General features: G+C 35.4%; 1 protein-coding gene across 8 annotated transcripts in view; it reads right to left on the minus strand.

The window, feature by feature from the left end:
- Window positions 1–17,256, minus strand: part of RYR2 (ryanodine receptor 2) — a 392,367-nt gene that overhangs the window by 178,890 nt on the left and 196,221 nt on the right. For all 8 annotated transcript variants that reach the window (XR_004355863.1, XM_032681773.1, XM_032681774.1 and 5 more), the window contains 5 exons: window positions 15,253–15,417; window positions 13,760–13,881; window positions 10,705–10,888; window positions 9,924–10,059; window positions 5,622–5,717 (listed from right to left, as the gene is read on the minus strand). Coding sequence is in view for 7 of the 8 variants with exons in the window: in XM_032681773.1 (XP_032537664.1) it covers window positions 5,622–5,717; window positions 9,924–10,059; window positions 10,705–10,888; window positions 13,760–13,881; window positions 15,253–15,417 (703 nt within the window). In the remaining variant the exon portion in view is untranslated. The remainder of the gene's footprint in view (window positions 1–5,621; window positions 5,718–9,923; window positions 10,060–10,704; window positions 10,889–13,759; window positions 13,882–15,252; window positions 15,418–17,256) is intronic.

A 17,256-nucleotide genomic window follows, 5' to 3' on the forward strand; every position in this document is an offset into this window, starting at 1 on the left:
GCGCTGTAAACTCTGCTTGACGTGAGAAAAATAGAACCATCAGACAGAAACATCTCAGTAAGAGTACTCTGGTCTTTCTTTGATCCTAGTGAGGAAGAGAACATCAGCCACTACAGCTAACCTACAGCGCCATCACCATTTATCCCTATACTATTTAAAGGTTTTTCCAGAGATCTGGAGGATGATATGCTGTCATCACTAATAAAGTGTATGGAATACTCAACAACTGAAATGTAGTAAAGGTAGAAGACAACAGGTACAATGACAATTCAATTTATCAAGTAAACAGGTTTCAAACAAAGTGTGTGGTTTAATATACTTGAAGACAGAGTCATACATATGTAAACAGAAAATGCAGGTGACTCGGTACAGATATTGTAGACTATTTTCTTGTTCTGTACAGCGGCTCCAAAAAAAGTCTCAACTATGATATAATAAGGTAGAGGTGAACTCCCAGAGCGAATTCTGTAGCCCTGAAGGTATAAGAATAAGAAGTCTCAACTACAAATTAGAGAACATACTAAACCTGAATTTGGCAGTGGTATAATCTGGGCTGCAATGGATGTACGCTTCCATTATCCCACCATTCATACGTATATGAATGTATTCTGTATTCATATAGTTCCATAAATAATGACAATAACAATATGGTTAAAAAGGGTAAAATCCTAAGAGTCATGAGAGTAAGCTAAAGGAGTAGATGCTCTCTAGCAACATAGCAGGAGCACAGTCCAACCAGCCTGACAACTATACAGGTAGGAGTCATTTGACCATTGTAAAACTACCTAGGGAGGTCAAAAAAGTGTTAAAAAAGGATCCTTAATCTAGAGGGGTAATCTGTACCAAGATCAACAACTTTATTGTGTATCACAGTGATCTGGGAATGTAGGAAAATCACTACATTCAAAACTTGGTAGTTGAAACTTTGCCCCCTCTCATTGTAGCACTGAAACACACTTTTAACAATATAAACAGTAATCCAATATGAAATTATATCATATAATGTAAGTGTGGTAACCATAACCTTGGAATTTTCAGATTTGTGTAGGTAGAGTCATAATCTTAATTTTGTTTTAAGGTATTGTACTGGATTCATTTTCTATTCTTAACCTTTTCAATAACAGAAGTAAAAATACTCTGAAGATGTAAACATTCAATAATACATGCATGTTATCAATTAGATCTAGTTTCCACAGCACCTTCTTTAATTCCTGGAGCAGCTGATTGCTAATTATCAAACGTGTTTTGTTCTAAGGGCAAATTCAGTCTGTTTTAGAAAAAAATTGCATATGAATGTACTGTGTCTGTTTGGATTGACTAACTTTTAGATTGTCTACATTAAAGACAACTGGACTTGTTCTGATTTCATTAGAGTTGCTCAAGACAGTAAAGCAGGAAGCGTTTGAATTTAATACAAATATCACAAACAGTATGATATGCAGAATTTATGGTAAGGAGAGTGAAAATTCTTTCTTAATGACTAAAAGATGAAAGGAAGCATATATTTTCAGGACAATATGTTGACTCCTCTGATGTCATATTGTAGAATACTAGAACAAAATGCATGTACTTTAAGAAAATACTCAAAAACTGATACCAGCTGGTTCCAAAAACCTTTACTTGGAGGATATCAGTGTTAAGGAATCTTCCCTGTCCAACCATCCAGGAGCCACTCTGGCAGCAACACTTGCACTACCTGAGCTGGGACCTTAGCAGCTACACACCCCAGACTCACACAGGCAGACCAGGTTTCCTTACCAGCTTGACCCCAGGTTTCCCATAGCAGAGTCTCAGACATCCCGATCCTTGAAATAATTTTATCTTAGTTCAATAACTAAATAACGAAATAACAGTTCAAGCTGGTGCTGCCAGGGAGGGAACCCAAACAAAGGAACCCCTGAGCTTTTATACCCTCACAGTCTAAGCACACGAAAGTCTGGGGGTCTCTCCTCCTGCTGTGTCTCTGAGGGTCCAGTCCCCTGCATGGGCCGCAGATTCCCGTGCCCTTTGTTTGGCAAAGGGTCGGCAGTTCACAGCCTCTTGTCTGGGGTTCGGGCTCCTGCCCCCCTAGAGATCAACCTGCAGCTCACACTGCAGCTTACATATCAAGCTACCTGCACTGAATGTATTCCTCAACATTAGATTACTAACTTGCCATATTCTATTGGGTTTTTTACATAAGTTTTAATGCCTTTAAAACTTTAGTAGGGCTAGTTAATACCATCTGGAATATATTTCAGAGTGAAAGACTAATCTAATCTTAATTTATGCATTGAAGAGACAGCTGAAGCATTTGCATTGCATTATTCACCCACATCTAACGTGGTTTACTCTTGGACACATTTATACTTGGACAGAACCTAATTTTCTTTCTTTTGCTTCAGTGAAACTCAAGAAGTGAATCAATTTCTGATCTAACTTGTACAATCAACTCACAGTTGCTATTTATATATTTAAAGCCTTTGTTCTGTTTTCATAACATTTTTAGCTCAAGGACAAGAAAGAGTGAAACAGGAATTTTATTGGTATTAGTTTACAGCACCAAATCTTTGTCACAACACATTCAAGAAAACACCTGCAGGAGATGTAGCTGACAATTTCCATGTTGAAGGTGAGCTTAATTTTTGTGTGATTAACAGAACGTGGTGTTTCTTTCTCATAAACACTCTATCTTAGAAAAATATTAATTATTTTAAGTTAATATACACATCTAAGTATTCTTATTTTAGAAGTGTAATACAAGCCAGTATTTCTCCCTATTGTAGACCTACCACTGTAAATTAAAACAGTGAATATCTTCATCCTGGTCAAGCCAACTAAAGCTTAAAATCTATCAAGCAAACATCCCATATAAAATCACAAAATTACATGTATATGCTAAAATCTAAATCTACTGTGCCTCTTCAGATAACTAAAGTACAACCTAGTAAGTATCTTTTATAACTGACTCCATCAAAACTAGAAAAATCTTTATTATGAAACCAGTTCTGGAGGCAACATGGAGTTACGTTACCAGAATATATGGGAAAAGAGCTCAAGTGGCCTAGTTCCTAGAAGAAAACTCAGAACAAATGAGCATTGCAAATATTAATACCTTCAGAGTTTTTGCAGCATGCCAGGAGATTCATTACGCAATGAGACTACAGCATCAGATTACTCTGCAGTTTACAGAATGCATCTCGTATCTCACTACAGCATCATAAACAATTAAGTTTAAATTTTCAAATTTTTTTTACTTCAAGATTAATATTTAAAAATACATACATACACACAGAAACCATGTACCACAGCATTTTTAGAGCTATCATAAGATATTTCATCTTGAACCTCCAAAAGCTGAGCACAAAGTTTTCCATTATTTCTGAGAGTTTCAGATGTAAAATTAGGTCTCTCAGGAAATAATCACCATGAAGAACTTGGGGGAAGTACATTGAAATTAAGCATGTTGCAAGCCAGTCCCATGCAACCACACAGTTGTGAGACCATTCTCCTTAGACAAATGCTCTCACACCAAAGGTGGACCATAGTGGAAAAAGGATCTAGCTTGTGATTTTGACAGTTTTTAAGGGCTTTTATTTAATTTAAGTTTAAATTCTTTGTTACTCAAATTCTCATTAAAGCAAGAAGATCACAGCATCTGCAGAGTAGGTTTCTCTAACAATAATGCAAACCCACATGAATGTTCAGTTACATCTATTTGGTTAGGACACTGGTGCTATGAGCAGCCAGCTGTCTGTGTCACCAGCTGAAAACTAAAGCAGTGATACAGGCAAAGCCTCCTATGTTTCTGTTGCCTCATCTCCTGAGCAGCTCAAGGGTTTAAAGATAAACATACCCAACTGAAACAGATCAGCTGCATGCTGGAAGTAGGAACTAATCTCATAATAAAATAGATCCACGACCCTAAGGCCATAGTTCTGCAACCAAAATCTGAAACAAAATTCTGCAAAAGTGCTTCTAGGAAACATTGCTGACTGAAGGGGCTCATGTGGGCAAATGCTTCAAAGTCTCTACACTAGTCTCCACCCCAAGAGAAGAATAACTGACTTCTAAACTCTCTTCTTGCTCCAAGTGTTGAAAATGGAAAAAATCTCCTAGAGGTGAAGAATCAGTGTGTAACTGCTCTTCACAATTGAAATCACTCACTGTAGAATTTGCCAATCAACTAGCAAATGTCATGCCAGTTCACCCTTGGCTTGGAGAGGGAAAACACTCCTGCCACTGACATTCGACAATATTTTCCCATGCTGTTGGTCAGTTCATTTCAGGAACAGATTTATGGTAAATAAACAAAATGCCCATGAATGTGTAATGACAAAGCTGAGTGGAACAGAAACACCTTGTTTACTATAGAACACATCTGTTCTCACGGCTGCTACTGATCCACTGAATACTACATTGAGGTAAGAAATTTGTTAATATATGCCAAATGGTCATCTGCACTGGGACAACTCCTATTTTTACTTAGAATACTCAGCAATAGCAGGATATTTCTCATCTATTAATGCCACAGTAAAAGGCAGAACAACAATGTTGTGCCTGTGACATTTCTTTTCAAATGTTTACCAGACTAATATAAAACAAAGAACTTTTGCAATGGGGGACATATTCCCTTCCTGGCATCCCTCCCTTAGTATTTCAGACTCTTATGTCTTCCACACCTATCTGTGGAAGAAGTATGATTTAGGAATGGGAACAGGATGGGGAATGCAATTTCAGTTCCTGAGGACAACTCTGTAATCAATCATTATGTTCCTTCCAGTTCATGGAACAACACATGACACTAAACCAAGACATTGATGGGAATAAATTACAAATATGCAACCTGAGAGGTGTGTTGCACTGTTATTGTAACTATCTTGCCACTGGTCTGTCTACAAACCTTCCTACCTTTTGAACTTACTGTATCATAATTAGAGGAAATAAGACTTGAAAGACTTTCAAAAGGTCATCTTCAAAAAAAATAGTAAAAAATATTATATATAAAGCAAAACAGTCTCAACTGCAACTGAAAACATTTCTTGTTAACTTTTAATAGAAATTCAGAGCTCAGGAGCAAGAGAGGTGATTAAAAAGGGACTGTATGTGTATTACATAGGTAACACTGTTACTTGGAAACATACAGGTATTTTGTGAAGACCCATCTATTCTTACACATACTCAAGTAGAATATGTGAACTTCCCTACATTACCACTACAGTCCTTCAAGAAACGACAAATTATATCCATTCCATACAGCTATTGTTGTATTTAATTTTATACTAATCCTGAAAAACATGCAGACTTCCAAAGAGAAGGGTAGATACTACAATTAGAGAGAAAGCAATTTAATATGACTTAAACTGTAGAACAGCTATTTTGTCAAATGCTTTTTTTGTCTGCATTAAAAGGTAACACTACAATCAACTGGTCAAGGAAAAGGCAAGACTGTCAGAAGTCTAAGTAAAACTACAACTGAAATCAATATGTAAAAAATATCACAAATATAAATCTCCCTTTTTTAATATAGTTTATTCTCTCAGAAGAAGAACTTCACTATAATTAGGCTGAAAAAGTATATCACCAATTTTAAAGAATTTAGAACTGGTCAAATACGGAAGTTAAAATACTAAAAAACATACCAGAAGAGGCTTCAAGTCTTTCTAATCTGCTGATCAACCAATCAAGAGATCCAGAAAATTGAGCACAGTTTTTACGATTTCCTCGAATCAGAGCCGCTATTGGAAAAAGAGAGAGAGAGAAAAAAAAATCACAGTTATGAATCCATTTAAATTTAAGTAATCCCTGTCTTGTCTTGTCAGGAAGAACCCAGTAATCTAATTATAGATTTATAATCTTTAATTATTGATGTTCTTGATTTAAATTTAAATAATGTAAGCGATAGTTAGAATTAAGCATAAGAAATACCTTTGACATCAAATTGACCTTTAAGGAATTTTAATTATTTTGGCTTTACAATCATCTCAATAGTCCCTGCAAAATGCTCTACATGAAGTAGCCAGTACTGACACCACAGAAGTCAGCTGCTACTGTAGAAGCAAGTTTCTGTAAAACAGTATTCTTGTAATGACAGAAAACATTGGAAAAGCAATGTGTAGAGCCAACAATACAGGTGATGAATGTAAATTATTTTCCATTGATACTTTAGTACAAGAATAATAGGAATTAACACAAGATAGATGTCCAGGAACTTTGCCATACTTTTGACAGGGTTATAGGGAGGAAGTAACTGTTTTGAATCTGCTTCACTCTCATGCTTAAGCTGAAGATAGATAGAGACTTAATGTATGCACTGATTTGGTGGGTATAACTGAACTGAAATCTCACTGACCACTGCAGGCACCCACAAGCCAGCCCTGTCCTGGATTATATGCATTTGCAGGTATGTGCATACACACAAGCTCTCAGAGAAGCATTTGTTCTACTCCATTTCTGTCTGGTGTGTGGAAGAGTGCATACTGCTTTTCTTAAGATTTTTTTTTCCAGTTCTGACAAAAAATTATTTCAAACTGAAATTTCCATGGTTATTTCAGCAGCAGAGACTGTTGCTAAGAGGCAATGGCCTCTTAAAATCTGTTTTGTTGCTGCACAAATTCACTATATTATATTGCAACAGTGTTTTTATTCTGCTTTATTTATAAAAGGTTAAACTTAGAGACTTAGGACATAATAAAATATGAAACTATCTGCAAAGAGGAATTGCAAACAAGTCACTGCACTGACAGTTCTATATGATAAGAAAAGAGATCACAATCTAATTGTTTCATAGCAAAAAAAAAAAAAAACACTCAGGAAAACAAACCTTAACAGCAAAACATACAAAAACCTTTCTCTTTCTGCATTATATAACAAAAAAAAATCTGTACCCTGAAATCTTATACTGTTAATTACCATGACCACAGTTATTGGAAAGGGAGAGCATCTTGTTAAAACACACAGATTAGAATGAAGGAAAACCTGTTTCTGTAAGTGTTTTTTTTATTGGTTATAGGCAAGCCACAAAATTTCACTGTCCCTCAGGTATGAACATAAAATGAAGGCAGTAATAGTTCAATGCTTAACACAACATCACTAAATTTAACTTCATTAGCAGTAATAAGACACAAGTGGCTTCATAAATGCAGCTCAGCAGAAGTTTGTGAAAGGTTAGTATTCACTGGTTGAAGCTGTGCATTATGTGAGGCACACAGACTCTTAAAATTTAAAACAAAAATTAACATCCAACAGTTGCTTTTCTTATTGTCTACTACTCTGAACAAGACTAGCGCTCAGTTTTAAAGAAATAAAAACCAGTTAGACATTAAAGTCACATTGTTGCATATACTCCTGCACTCTGTGACACAAAAGGATTAAATATAAGTTCATGATGAATGCATGTATTAGTGATAGAGAAAGGACAGACGCCCTAATGGATACATGTCAATCATTTCAAATTGAAAGACGGTAGATTTATATTGAATATAAGGAAGGACCTTTTTGCAATGAGGATGGCTGGACTAGATGATCTTTAAAGGTCCCTTGTGACCCAAACCATTCTGAGATTATATGATTTTTCCATGTCATAGTTTGCAGTCAACTCAAAGTCAGTAAATGCCTCCATTCTCATCACAGTGAAATATAACACAAAGTCAACGACATGACAAAAGCCATGAATTCTGCCATCACAGTTTACTTTTATTTATGTGCAGACTCAGAAAACAAAGTACTGCTTGCTGAAGTAAGACTGAGAAAGCAATATCCATTTGTCATCCATGTAATTACTGTACAGCTCCAGCATTATTCAGAACAGAGCAATGCACAAATTCATTATAGCCAGATCAAAGCCTGGCTTCCCCAGCATTAGCTGCCAGAAGATAATGCAGTTGGTGAATTAACATCAGAGGGCAGGAGGGACATGATGACCAAAGCTTGTGCAATGTTCTCACTACAAGTCCATGGAAACAACACGAGGTACAAGACATGCAGATTCTTTCAGTAGGAGTTTTCTAGCCTTGCCAACTGGAAATTTCAGACTTCAAGAAATGATTCAGACATCAAGCCATTACTTCCTCCAGTCTGCTCTGTGCTTAAATGCAACAAGAGATAACTAAACTGTTACAAAAAATTCAACTAACTCCTACATCCATGAATAACCCAACCACAGAATTTTATACTCTATCAACTACACTCTAAAAGGTCATCAGTTGATTTCATGGAGACACTAACTCTCTAGCCCTAGTCTGGATAATTTAAAATGTTTATAATTCCTGCTGTAACTTCTCTGACTGATTCTTAATAAAGCATATAACTACCATTAGTATAGACAAAATAATCACCCTTAAAAAAAAAAAAAAGGGAAAAAAGCCTAAAGCAGGTTCACATTACTTAGTGGGCATATGGGTTGAAAGATAGATTAAGATGTAAAATTTTTACCAACATTCCTTCTAAATGATCTTTTTATCTCAGGGTTATACAAGTTATCCTTCAAAATCACATTACGTAATACCACATTTTCAAGCATTCATACAGGCATTAGAGTAAGAAAAGAGAGAAACGGAGGGAGAGAAAACATAACAGTAGTACTAGTTGTGTGGAGAAGCTCACAATAAGATTTAATATAATTTTCACTATGAAAACTTAGTTCAGTGTCATGCATCTTTTAAAAATTTTACCCTTTCTAAATGAGCCCTAAATAAGGAATGGGTCCTATAGAAAAACTAGTATGCGACCATGTTTCACAATGCATACCCACAAAAAAGCCAATTAGTAATATCCACACTATATTCACCTGAGCATTTCCTAATGACTTGATTCACTTCATTTTACAAACTATATATTCAGTTATGGAGTTTTAAGTGGAATTTATGCAAAAAGTAACATTACTTGTACACCTTTTCAATAATAATTTTTTCAGGAGCAAGATTTAGTATAAATTATACACAAAATGCTTTAGGTTTTATTAGAAAATAAGATAACAATCCTGCAAGAGGATTTGTCCAAACTTGAGCTTTTGACAAGACATGTGCAAGTTTAAAGGCAAGCAGGCCCACACATCAGAGCTAGTGTGTTACAGAAAGAAAGCAGAATAGGGACATGTATGCAGCCTCCACAAAGGACTGCTTAATGACACAGACACATTACTGTCCTCAGTCACTTAAGGTCAATGTTACTATTAATGTTTAGGCTTAGTTATGGCAACAAGAAAACCTATTGACAGAGGAGAAAAGAACGGACAAAACAGTCTCTTAGGCAGCAAACTTCCCTTTTGTAGACAATTAGGAACTCAGCAGGGGTGAATATCCAGGCAGCTATTATACGGGATTAATAACCCTATATAATGATTCATAAGTGAACATAAGTAACGTATGCAAATAAAATCGGAGGAGGTATTGTGAGATTTTCAGTGACTGCAGGTGGACAAGAACTTAATGACTAGATTTTACATGAGTATACCTTTCCATGGCATACCGTATACTAGTATAATGCTGGAGTCACTGGTCATTGCTGACTAATAAGAGAGTTCTTGGTTATAGAAGCTTTAGATATAGGCTGCAGTTCTGCAGGCAGATGCGTGAAAAATCATAGACTTCTACAAAGTCATATCTCCTTAACATAAGAAAGATGTATTTACATATATTTTGTTCACACATTTTTGGATCATATACAAGATACAGAAGCAGTATGATGATATGAAAAAGCAGTCAATCATTTAAGTCAGAAACTTACTATTTTTCATTATAAATATTATCATAAAATTTACAATATATGAGTGTTTTCAGTGTATGTTATTCTTAAGCACATGCAAGGACCTGAAAATGCAAAAATCTTGTTTAATTTGTATCATAAAGTTCTACACAGGGGAAATTCTTCTATAATAAAAATGGTATGTGTTTCTTTATTCTTTATTATTTTGAACTAAAACAACAACGTATACTATGTCTTACCTAGTAATTCATACAAAGAATTCAGAATAGATTTCCATGCTTCTCCAGCTTCCTTCCCAGCTACATCTGCAAAATGAGCTGCACTGCTGTATACATTCAAGCGATCAATACATTCAAGAACAAGGTTGATCATACCCTAAAAAAAAGTATTTTTTAGGTGCAAACAAAAAAAGTTTACAGAAATCAAAGAAAACACAACATGAAGGATAGCATATGCAAAACACAAGAATATATACATGAAATCAAACAAGCAATCCCTATGGAAAATTTTCCTTGGCTGTGATAATAAAAACCTACCATTTAGTATGGTCAAATTAAAACAAAAAAGGTATAATTTTAGACAATTTTCTATTCTTGAAGGCATTTAGGCATCTGAAAAATTATAGGCAACTGTCACTGCCAAAGAAATAACAGACAATATTAAACAAGATACTTAAAGCATGCTTATTAAACCAAAACATCCTTCTGCATCAAGAGATTATAACTAAAGAAACTAATTCACACATAAGAAGAAAATTATGGTTAGAATTCAGAGCACTAATATTTAATTTTTTTAAAAAAGAAAAAGGAAGTAAGGTCTTAAATGAATTTCTTTAAATAAACAGGAAAATCAACACATCTAGAGAGATTATAAATATAGCAAATAGTTTGCGTCTTACAGGATAAAAAAACCCAAAACAATGTAATCATACTCCACATTAGATAGCAACACTACAGATATTGTGAAAGAATACTTGCAGACAACATGGTGGAAAATCAGGAGTAAAACTGAAAGAACTACCTCTTCTTGGAAGAGGTTCTGGCGATTCTTCAGTGCTCGGAGCCTGTTTTGTTTGTTTTCATGCTCCAAATGTTCATCAGGAGGGTGAAAGTAGCCAATCAAGTCCTGAAGGCTCAGACTGACCGACTCAATAGGCAAATCGACGGTGGAAGACTTTACTTTTTTGCTGAGAGCATCAAGGCCCCTATAAAAAGATGCAGAGTCTCCTGAATATTGAAAAATTAATTTATCGTTCAAACTCTTTATTTATTTAAAAGCTAAGTTTGTTTAGATGCCAAAGCTTGAATCATTTTCTGACAGCCAAGTAACTCTTCAAAAATTATATATGTCTGCCCATTCTCTACTTAATAATCCACCCCTTCCTTCCTAAACATAACCTAAAAGCATCAAAAATGTTGTTTCTCTTACATTTTTTTTGAAATCCAGAAAACACTTTAATATTCTACCTACACATGTAGGAGTTTCAGAGGTAGAGGAAAAGAAAAAGAGAAGTTACTGTAAATCTGTACAAAGCATCATGAAGCTGGAATGGACAGAAGTTAAAGAAACCAGTTCTGTGGTGCCGAAGAGGATCTGGATAGACCATGGAGGCTCTCAAACACATCTCTAACCTCTTCTTAAGCCTTCTTCACTGCAGAAGACTCAGCACTTCCGCACACTCCATCCCAGCAATCCATTAGCCTTTTTGTTTCCTTAATACCCAGTTTACGCTTGGCCTTGCAGTAGCCTGTGATCAATTTCTCCTAGAAGTGGAGGGCTGACTGTCCTCTAACATGATGCACCTGCCCCGGCTGAGCTGAATCCCCAACAAACTCCATAATCCTGTTTTCCCTCAGTGCTGGGCTTTCCAGACCCCTGATATAACTCTCTCCTCCATTTAAACCTCATCTTTATTGAAACACAGGTGAGACCTCACCAGCACTATGCAGCAAGTGGAAGGCGAGGGCTTTCCCTCGCACATCCGTCAGGAAGATGATGGTGGGTAGGTGGTCTGCCCCAGCAAGGGCTGCAGGAGACCCTCAAGAACCTTCTGCAAGGAGCAGGAGGAGCCATGAGGGAGAGAGAAACTGGGGTGCAGAGGGCTTGGGAAAATAACACCCATGCTCTAGGGAGAAGGAAAGGTCTGGAGATCTCAAAGCTCTGCAGTAGCCAGCCAGGGCCTGAAGTGCTGGGAGAGAAGCAGCCCTGAGCAGAAGGGCCCACCCTGGCGGCACACAACAGGGAAGAGTGGGATTATTTGGCATGTGATTTCTCTTATGGTTTATTCTGCATTCTGCCATTGTAACATAGTTATTTTGCTAGTTTATTTTTGAGTAAAGCCCAAATATGTAGCAACGAGGTCCTTTTTGTGTTCACTGGTGGTCTTTAGATCAGCATAAACAGAGCAGAGCAGCCCACCATGCCCATACAGTCACCCACTCAGCCCCATACCCATCTCCCTCTTTTCTTTCCTTAAAGGCACCAAAGGTTCCCAGCAACCTAACCCACAACTGTCCTTACCAATCCTTTCTCCTGAGCTGTACAGCACCTGGCTTGCTCCCAGGATTCATCTCCTGGCCATGATATGGAGCACAAGCCTCATTTCATACTCTGCTTCTTGCTGGATTAAGATAAAATATTTGGGACAGGGTGGGGATGGGAGTGATATGCTTCTTGTTTGATATTTGGTTTGGGTTTTTTGTGTGGTTGGTTTCATTTTTCAAATTTCTTACAATAAATGCAATGTTTCAAAAGGAAAGCTACAAAAGTTGTCTTTAAAATTTAATTTTTATTCTGAACACATTATCCAAAGTGCAATTTTCCTACTGCCTTCGTGGGAAAGAACACTTAGAAGAATAATTTTCATCCTCTCCAATTCAGCTTTTTCTTCTTGGAGTAACATCCTGCCAAAACTGAACTGCTAAACACTACCTTGGACTCCCTGTGCAATCCACAAAAATCTCCACTGTAATTTAGCAATACCTTAATTTGCGAAACCTTATCATCAAATTCCCTTTCTCTGTCCTTATCTTTTATGGCATTCTTAGAAGCTTCTAAGAAGCTGTATTATTTCGGAAGTGACCTAGGGCTTACATTTCTTTTGTATTTTAAATGTCATACAGGAGGCAATTCTCCTGATAGGTGATTTTCTCTGTTGTTATTTAAGTACCTTGTTAAATGTTTTTCAACGAACTGACATGTGTATGTCTTTGGCTGTGCAATGATTTATGACATAGTTGCTTCAGGTCACCACCTCCCACACTGTTTTTTTCTTGTCACAAATGAATTCTTACGAAATTCTTATCATTCCATATAGTCTTACTGCTTATCATTCTTTTTCTAATACAAGCTACACTGATGAATGGGCCTTTCATCAATTACTGAAATTAGAAGCAATTGAGAATTAGCATTTTATCAGTGTTATTTAGCAGGACATTTGCAATAGGAAGATAAATGCAAATTGCATAAATCTGTCAGGATTTTTAAATGGCTAATTAGTATAAAATAACACATTTTTCAATGTTTCAAAATATTATAGAAAAAAGTAGCATTAAAATGGAACAAGTAAGCAAAGTGTAATGGGAAGGTAGAAAGAAGCTATATTTTTTAAGAAAAAATTTTCTTGAGACTATGAATTTCTTCAGTATATTTGTGTTTTTAACAAATCTGTAGTCATACAATTATCTCCTTCTTCCAGGTTTTTCAAGGAAGAGAACTCTTAAAAACTATACTTAGAAAAGGAAAAGATAAATTATGCACCACATGACTTAAAGGAAATGTTGAAAAGGAAAAATTTCTCTTTTATGGTTTGTTTGCATTTTCAGTATGTTATGCATTTAAATCAAGATTGAATGAGAAACTGGTATTAGAAGACAGAGAAAAGAAACTGACCAGTATCTCTCAAGGCCCTTATCTGCTGATAACACATACAGAATTGACAAAGTCTGCTTTGAGAGGTATTCATCTATTTTTTTTCTGAAGGCTAAATTGTTCACTGTTGTGTTAATGGCCACTTCGAATTAAATAGAAGAGAAAAAAACCCAAAAAGGATAAAAACATAATTTTAAAAGCATACCTTATAAACCTATTGAAAAGGAAGACTGTACTACGGATGACACGTGCTGTACGGGATTCTTCATTCTGAGATCTAGACAGTGTTAAACCATCATCCATGTGACCTTCATGGTGCATTATTGCCTGCAAAACAAAAATAAGGTGCAGTCACTGCAAAATGAAACATTATTTGCAAATAAGAACTTTGAAAACTCACACAGTAAGGGAGGCTAGGAAATGATGAAGTCATATACAAAAATAACTATTTGATTAAAAACAGATAATTCCATGTTTTAGTTCCTCATTTCCAAGGACAGAATTTACTGAGCCAGTAGGTTCAGTGCCATAATAATCTCAAAGTCACAGCTTTTGTAACCAGTATATCTTATTTAAAAAAAAAAAATCTAAGGGATTTTGCTTGCTGTTTGTTTTTATCAATGTTAAAAGCAGCAAAACCCTAAAGCAGACATGGTCATAACAGGTATTCTTTACTGGTTCTGTTTTCTAAGAGTGTTTTTGGCCTTCTTTTCTTTGAGTGAATGCTTTGAGTGATTTCCAATAACTTACAGTTTTCCATGTTTAGTTATAATGGTTCTGAAGGCATTCAATCCAATCTACATAAATATTTTAAACCATTTATGGTAACAAGATTTTTTCATACAGGTACATGTATACACACACACACACATGCAATTTATAAGACTTGCATTACTAAATTATTTAGTAAGGTAACTTATTTTGAATTATTTTAGAATTATTTAGGTATTACAATTATTATGATTGATAATTTTGTTAGTATTATAATCACTAAAATTGTACATGTATAGAAACTCTTTCCTAAATATTACCTTTATAGAATTTCATAGAATATATATGCGTTTATATTTATACACACATAAAATACAGACAAATTTTATATATAAAATTGTAAGGTATGTCTTTTGCTCCAGCTTTGTAGTTCTGGTATGTAAAACAGTTATGGAAAATACTACAGTGTTAAGTCGTAAAATAATATTTTTCCTACTTTATGATGCTGAGCTAGCATTCTGCTTGGCTATTATTATTCTATAAAAGATATCTCTCAGGGCTCAAGACTTGAACATTCTAGATCAAAAAGTAATACACTTACAATGTGGAAAGAAGTACTTTGAACTAAAAGCATCCTCAATCCAAATTACACTGAAGAAACGAATTTTAGCACATTCTATAGGCTGTTACTAATATTTAATTTGAAATCAAGTATATCCAGATTTATCAATGTTTGTAGGTTAATGTCTAGAGGCTGACACATGCACTTTGTTTGCCTTTCAGTTTAAAAATTCAGTACATCACTTAACTTTTTTCAATATGTGACTGAAAAGAAACCCAATCTTTCACATGGCAAGCATGCTAAGGCATGCTTAAAATATTTGAAACCCAGAAATTAGTTGCCTCATATAGTTCCCTTCATTTCCTACCCCCACCCACCCTATCAAACTGTGACTGAATGAAATGGATTCCTATTTAGAGTCTTACCTTTCGCTGCACAGAACCCATTCTTACAGACTTTGCATCAGCAGACTGGTACGTAAGCCATAGGCCTGTATCTACATGTTGTATAAAGCATATTGAATCTCCATACTTTATTTCAGGTGCTCCCATTCCATCCACCTCTTTTCTTGTCCCTATGTCCAACTTTTCCTGAGGAAGACAAAAATGTATACACGAACAATAACATATTAATATTTGCATAAAACATTAAATACCAGGCACTTGTCCAAAACAGGACCTAAAAGAATATTCGAGATCCTTCTTTAAATTAATTATTTTAAAAAATGAGAAAAACTGCTAATTAAAGACATAGAGAGAGAAATCCCATCAACACAAAAACCTCACTTATTCATTTCACCTGCATAGAAAGAACTAGGGTCATAATTGACAGTATGTCATTATTGAAACATAAAAGCTTACAAAACAACCCCAAATGCTTTGACTCCCCTAGCTGAACCAGGCATTAACCTTCATAAGCTTTTTCTTGGGAATTTGGGGGTTTTTGTCCAACCTGGAAAAGATGAGCACCAGCCAACTATCACTGAGAGATGGCCTTTAACCTATCACTGCCCAACAGCAGGCTCAGTATTTCCTGAGAAAAGCAATCCATTTCTGTGTGTTTGTGACTAGTCTGCAAACTAAGAATGGCATGACAGTAGTTGCTTCAGGAGAGGAAATGTAGTATCCCAAACAATACTATAGTTTGTGACGATAATCGGAGGTGTTTCCCCAACACCCAGCTCTTCTAAGAACCAACTCCTTCCCCACAGACATCAGTTTATAAGACAAGTAGCCCATGCATCCTGCTTCACAACAGATCATCCGTGTCTCCAAAAACATATGGTTCAACTGACTGATATGCCTATTCCACTGTACATTCAATGTGGAACATAACCCCCTTAAGCAAATACAGCTTCAACATTCTCTGCTTCTCCTGATAGCAGTAGACGACAAGCATCTTCCTTCAGCTAATCAGAGTAATGTTACAAATAGTGAGACAAAAACTTCTACTTGTTCCATCCTTCTATAACCAGGAAAGAGTAGAAGAATAATTACACCATACACATGTGCCTTGGCAACGTGGGAAGGCAGTTTCACAGTAAAAGATGGCGAAGATTGGTTTCTTTAAATGAGCAGACAATGATCTCTAATTTATTAAAGCATTTTTAAAAGCATTTCTTAAATAAAGGGAGATGTCCTGTAATCAGATTTTCAGCCTACAATTGTGAATGCATTCTGAAGCACTATGAAGTAAAATTTGTGATTACTTTTCATAACATTAAGCTTTCAGATATAAAACATTCATCAATGCAGATTTTTTTCTGATTGTTTCTGGATACAGATGTTAATCTTACTACCATGTAAATGGCTGATTCCTTAAGTGCTGAAATTCTTATTAAAATCTTGTCCATTTGATACATGCTAATAACTGATTTATTAGTAATCTGATGCCAATAACTGAGTTATTGTGTGCTTCTATTTCATTATTAATTCATTATTTTGTTCATAGCATTTCTCTAAGTGTTGCATTCAATTCTTTCAAAAGCTAGCACAAATAACCTGAATGTCATGACAGTTGGAAATTGAAAAGCTACTTATAATATGACATTGCAAACAAATGATGATACAAGAAAAATTAAGTTAGGTCCCACTATTGTATGAAGAAAAAGACAGCCTGATTTCAAGCTCTAGCCCTTCAAATTCTCTTCATAACTACAAGATAGTGTGAACCTGTGTGAATGTACTGTACTTTTACATTGCACGATTTTCCTTTTTCAAGTCTCACAACTAATTTTTTAAGGTATGAATATAAGGATTCACAAATTTTCTCATAAAGCACTGTAAATAACATGAGGGATTATTTATTTAAAATCTTCTTCCATACTTTGTTTAAAATTCACTGGCAGGAACAAGGGGGTTTTTGGTTTTTTTGTGGTTTGGGGTTTTTTTGATATTAAAATCTTCATAGAATTAACATTAAATTTACTA

Source organism: Chiroxiphia lanceolata, chromosome 3 (assembly GCF_009829145.1).
Source record: "Chiroxiphia lanceolata isolate bChiLan1 chromosome 3, bChiLan1.pri, whole genome shotgun sequence".
NCBI classification, from domain to species: Eukaryota; Metazoa; Chordata; class Aves; order Passeriformes; family Pipridae; genus Chiroxiphia; species Chiroxiphia lanceolata.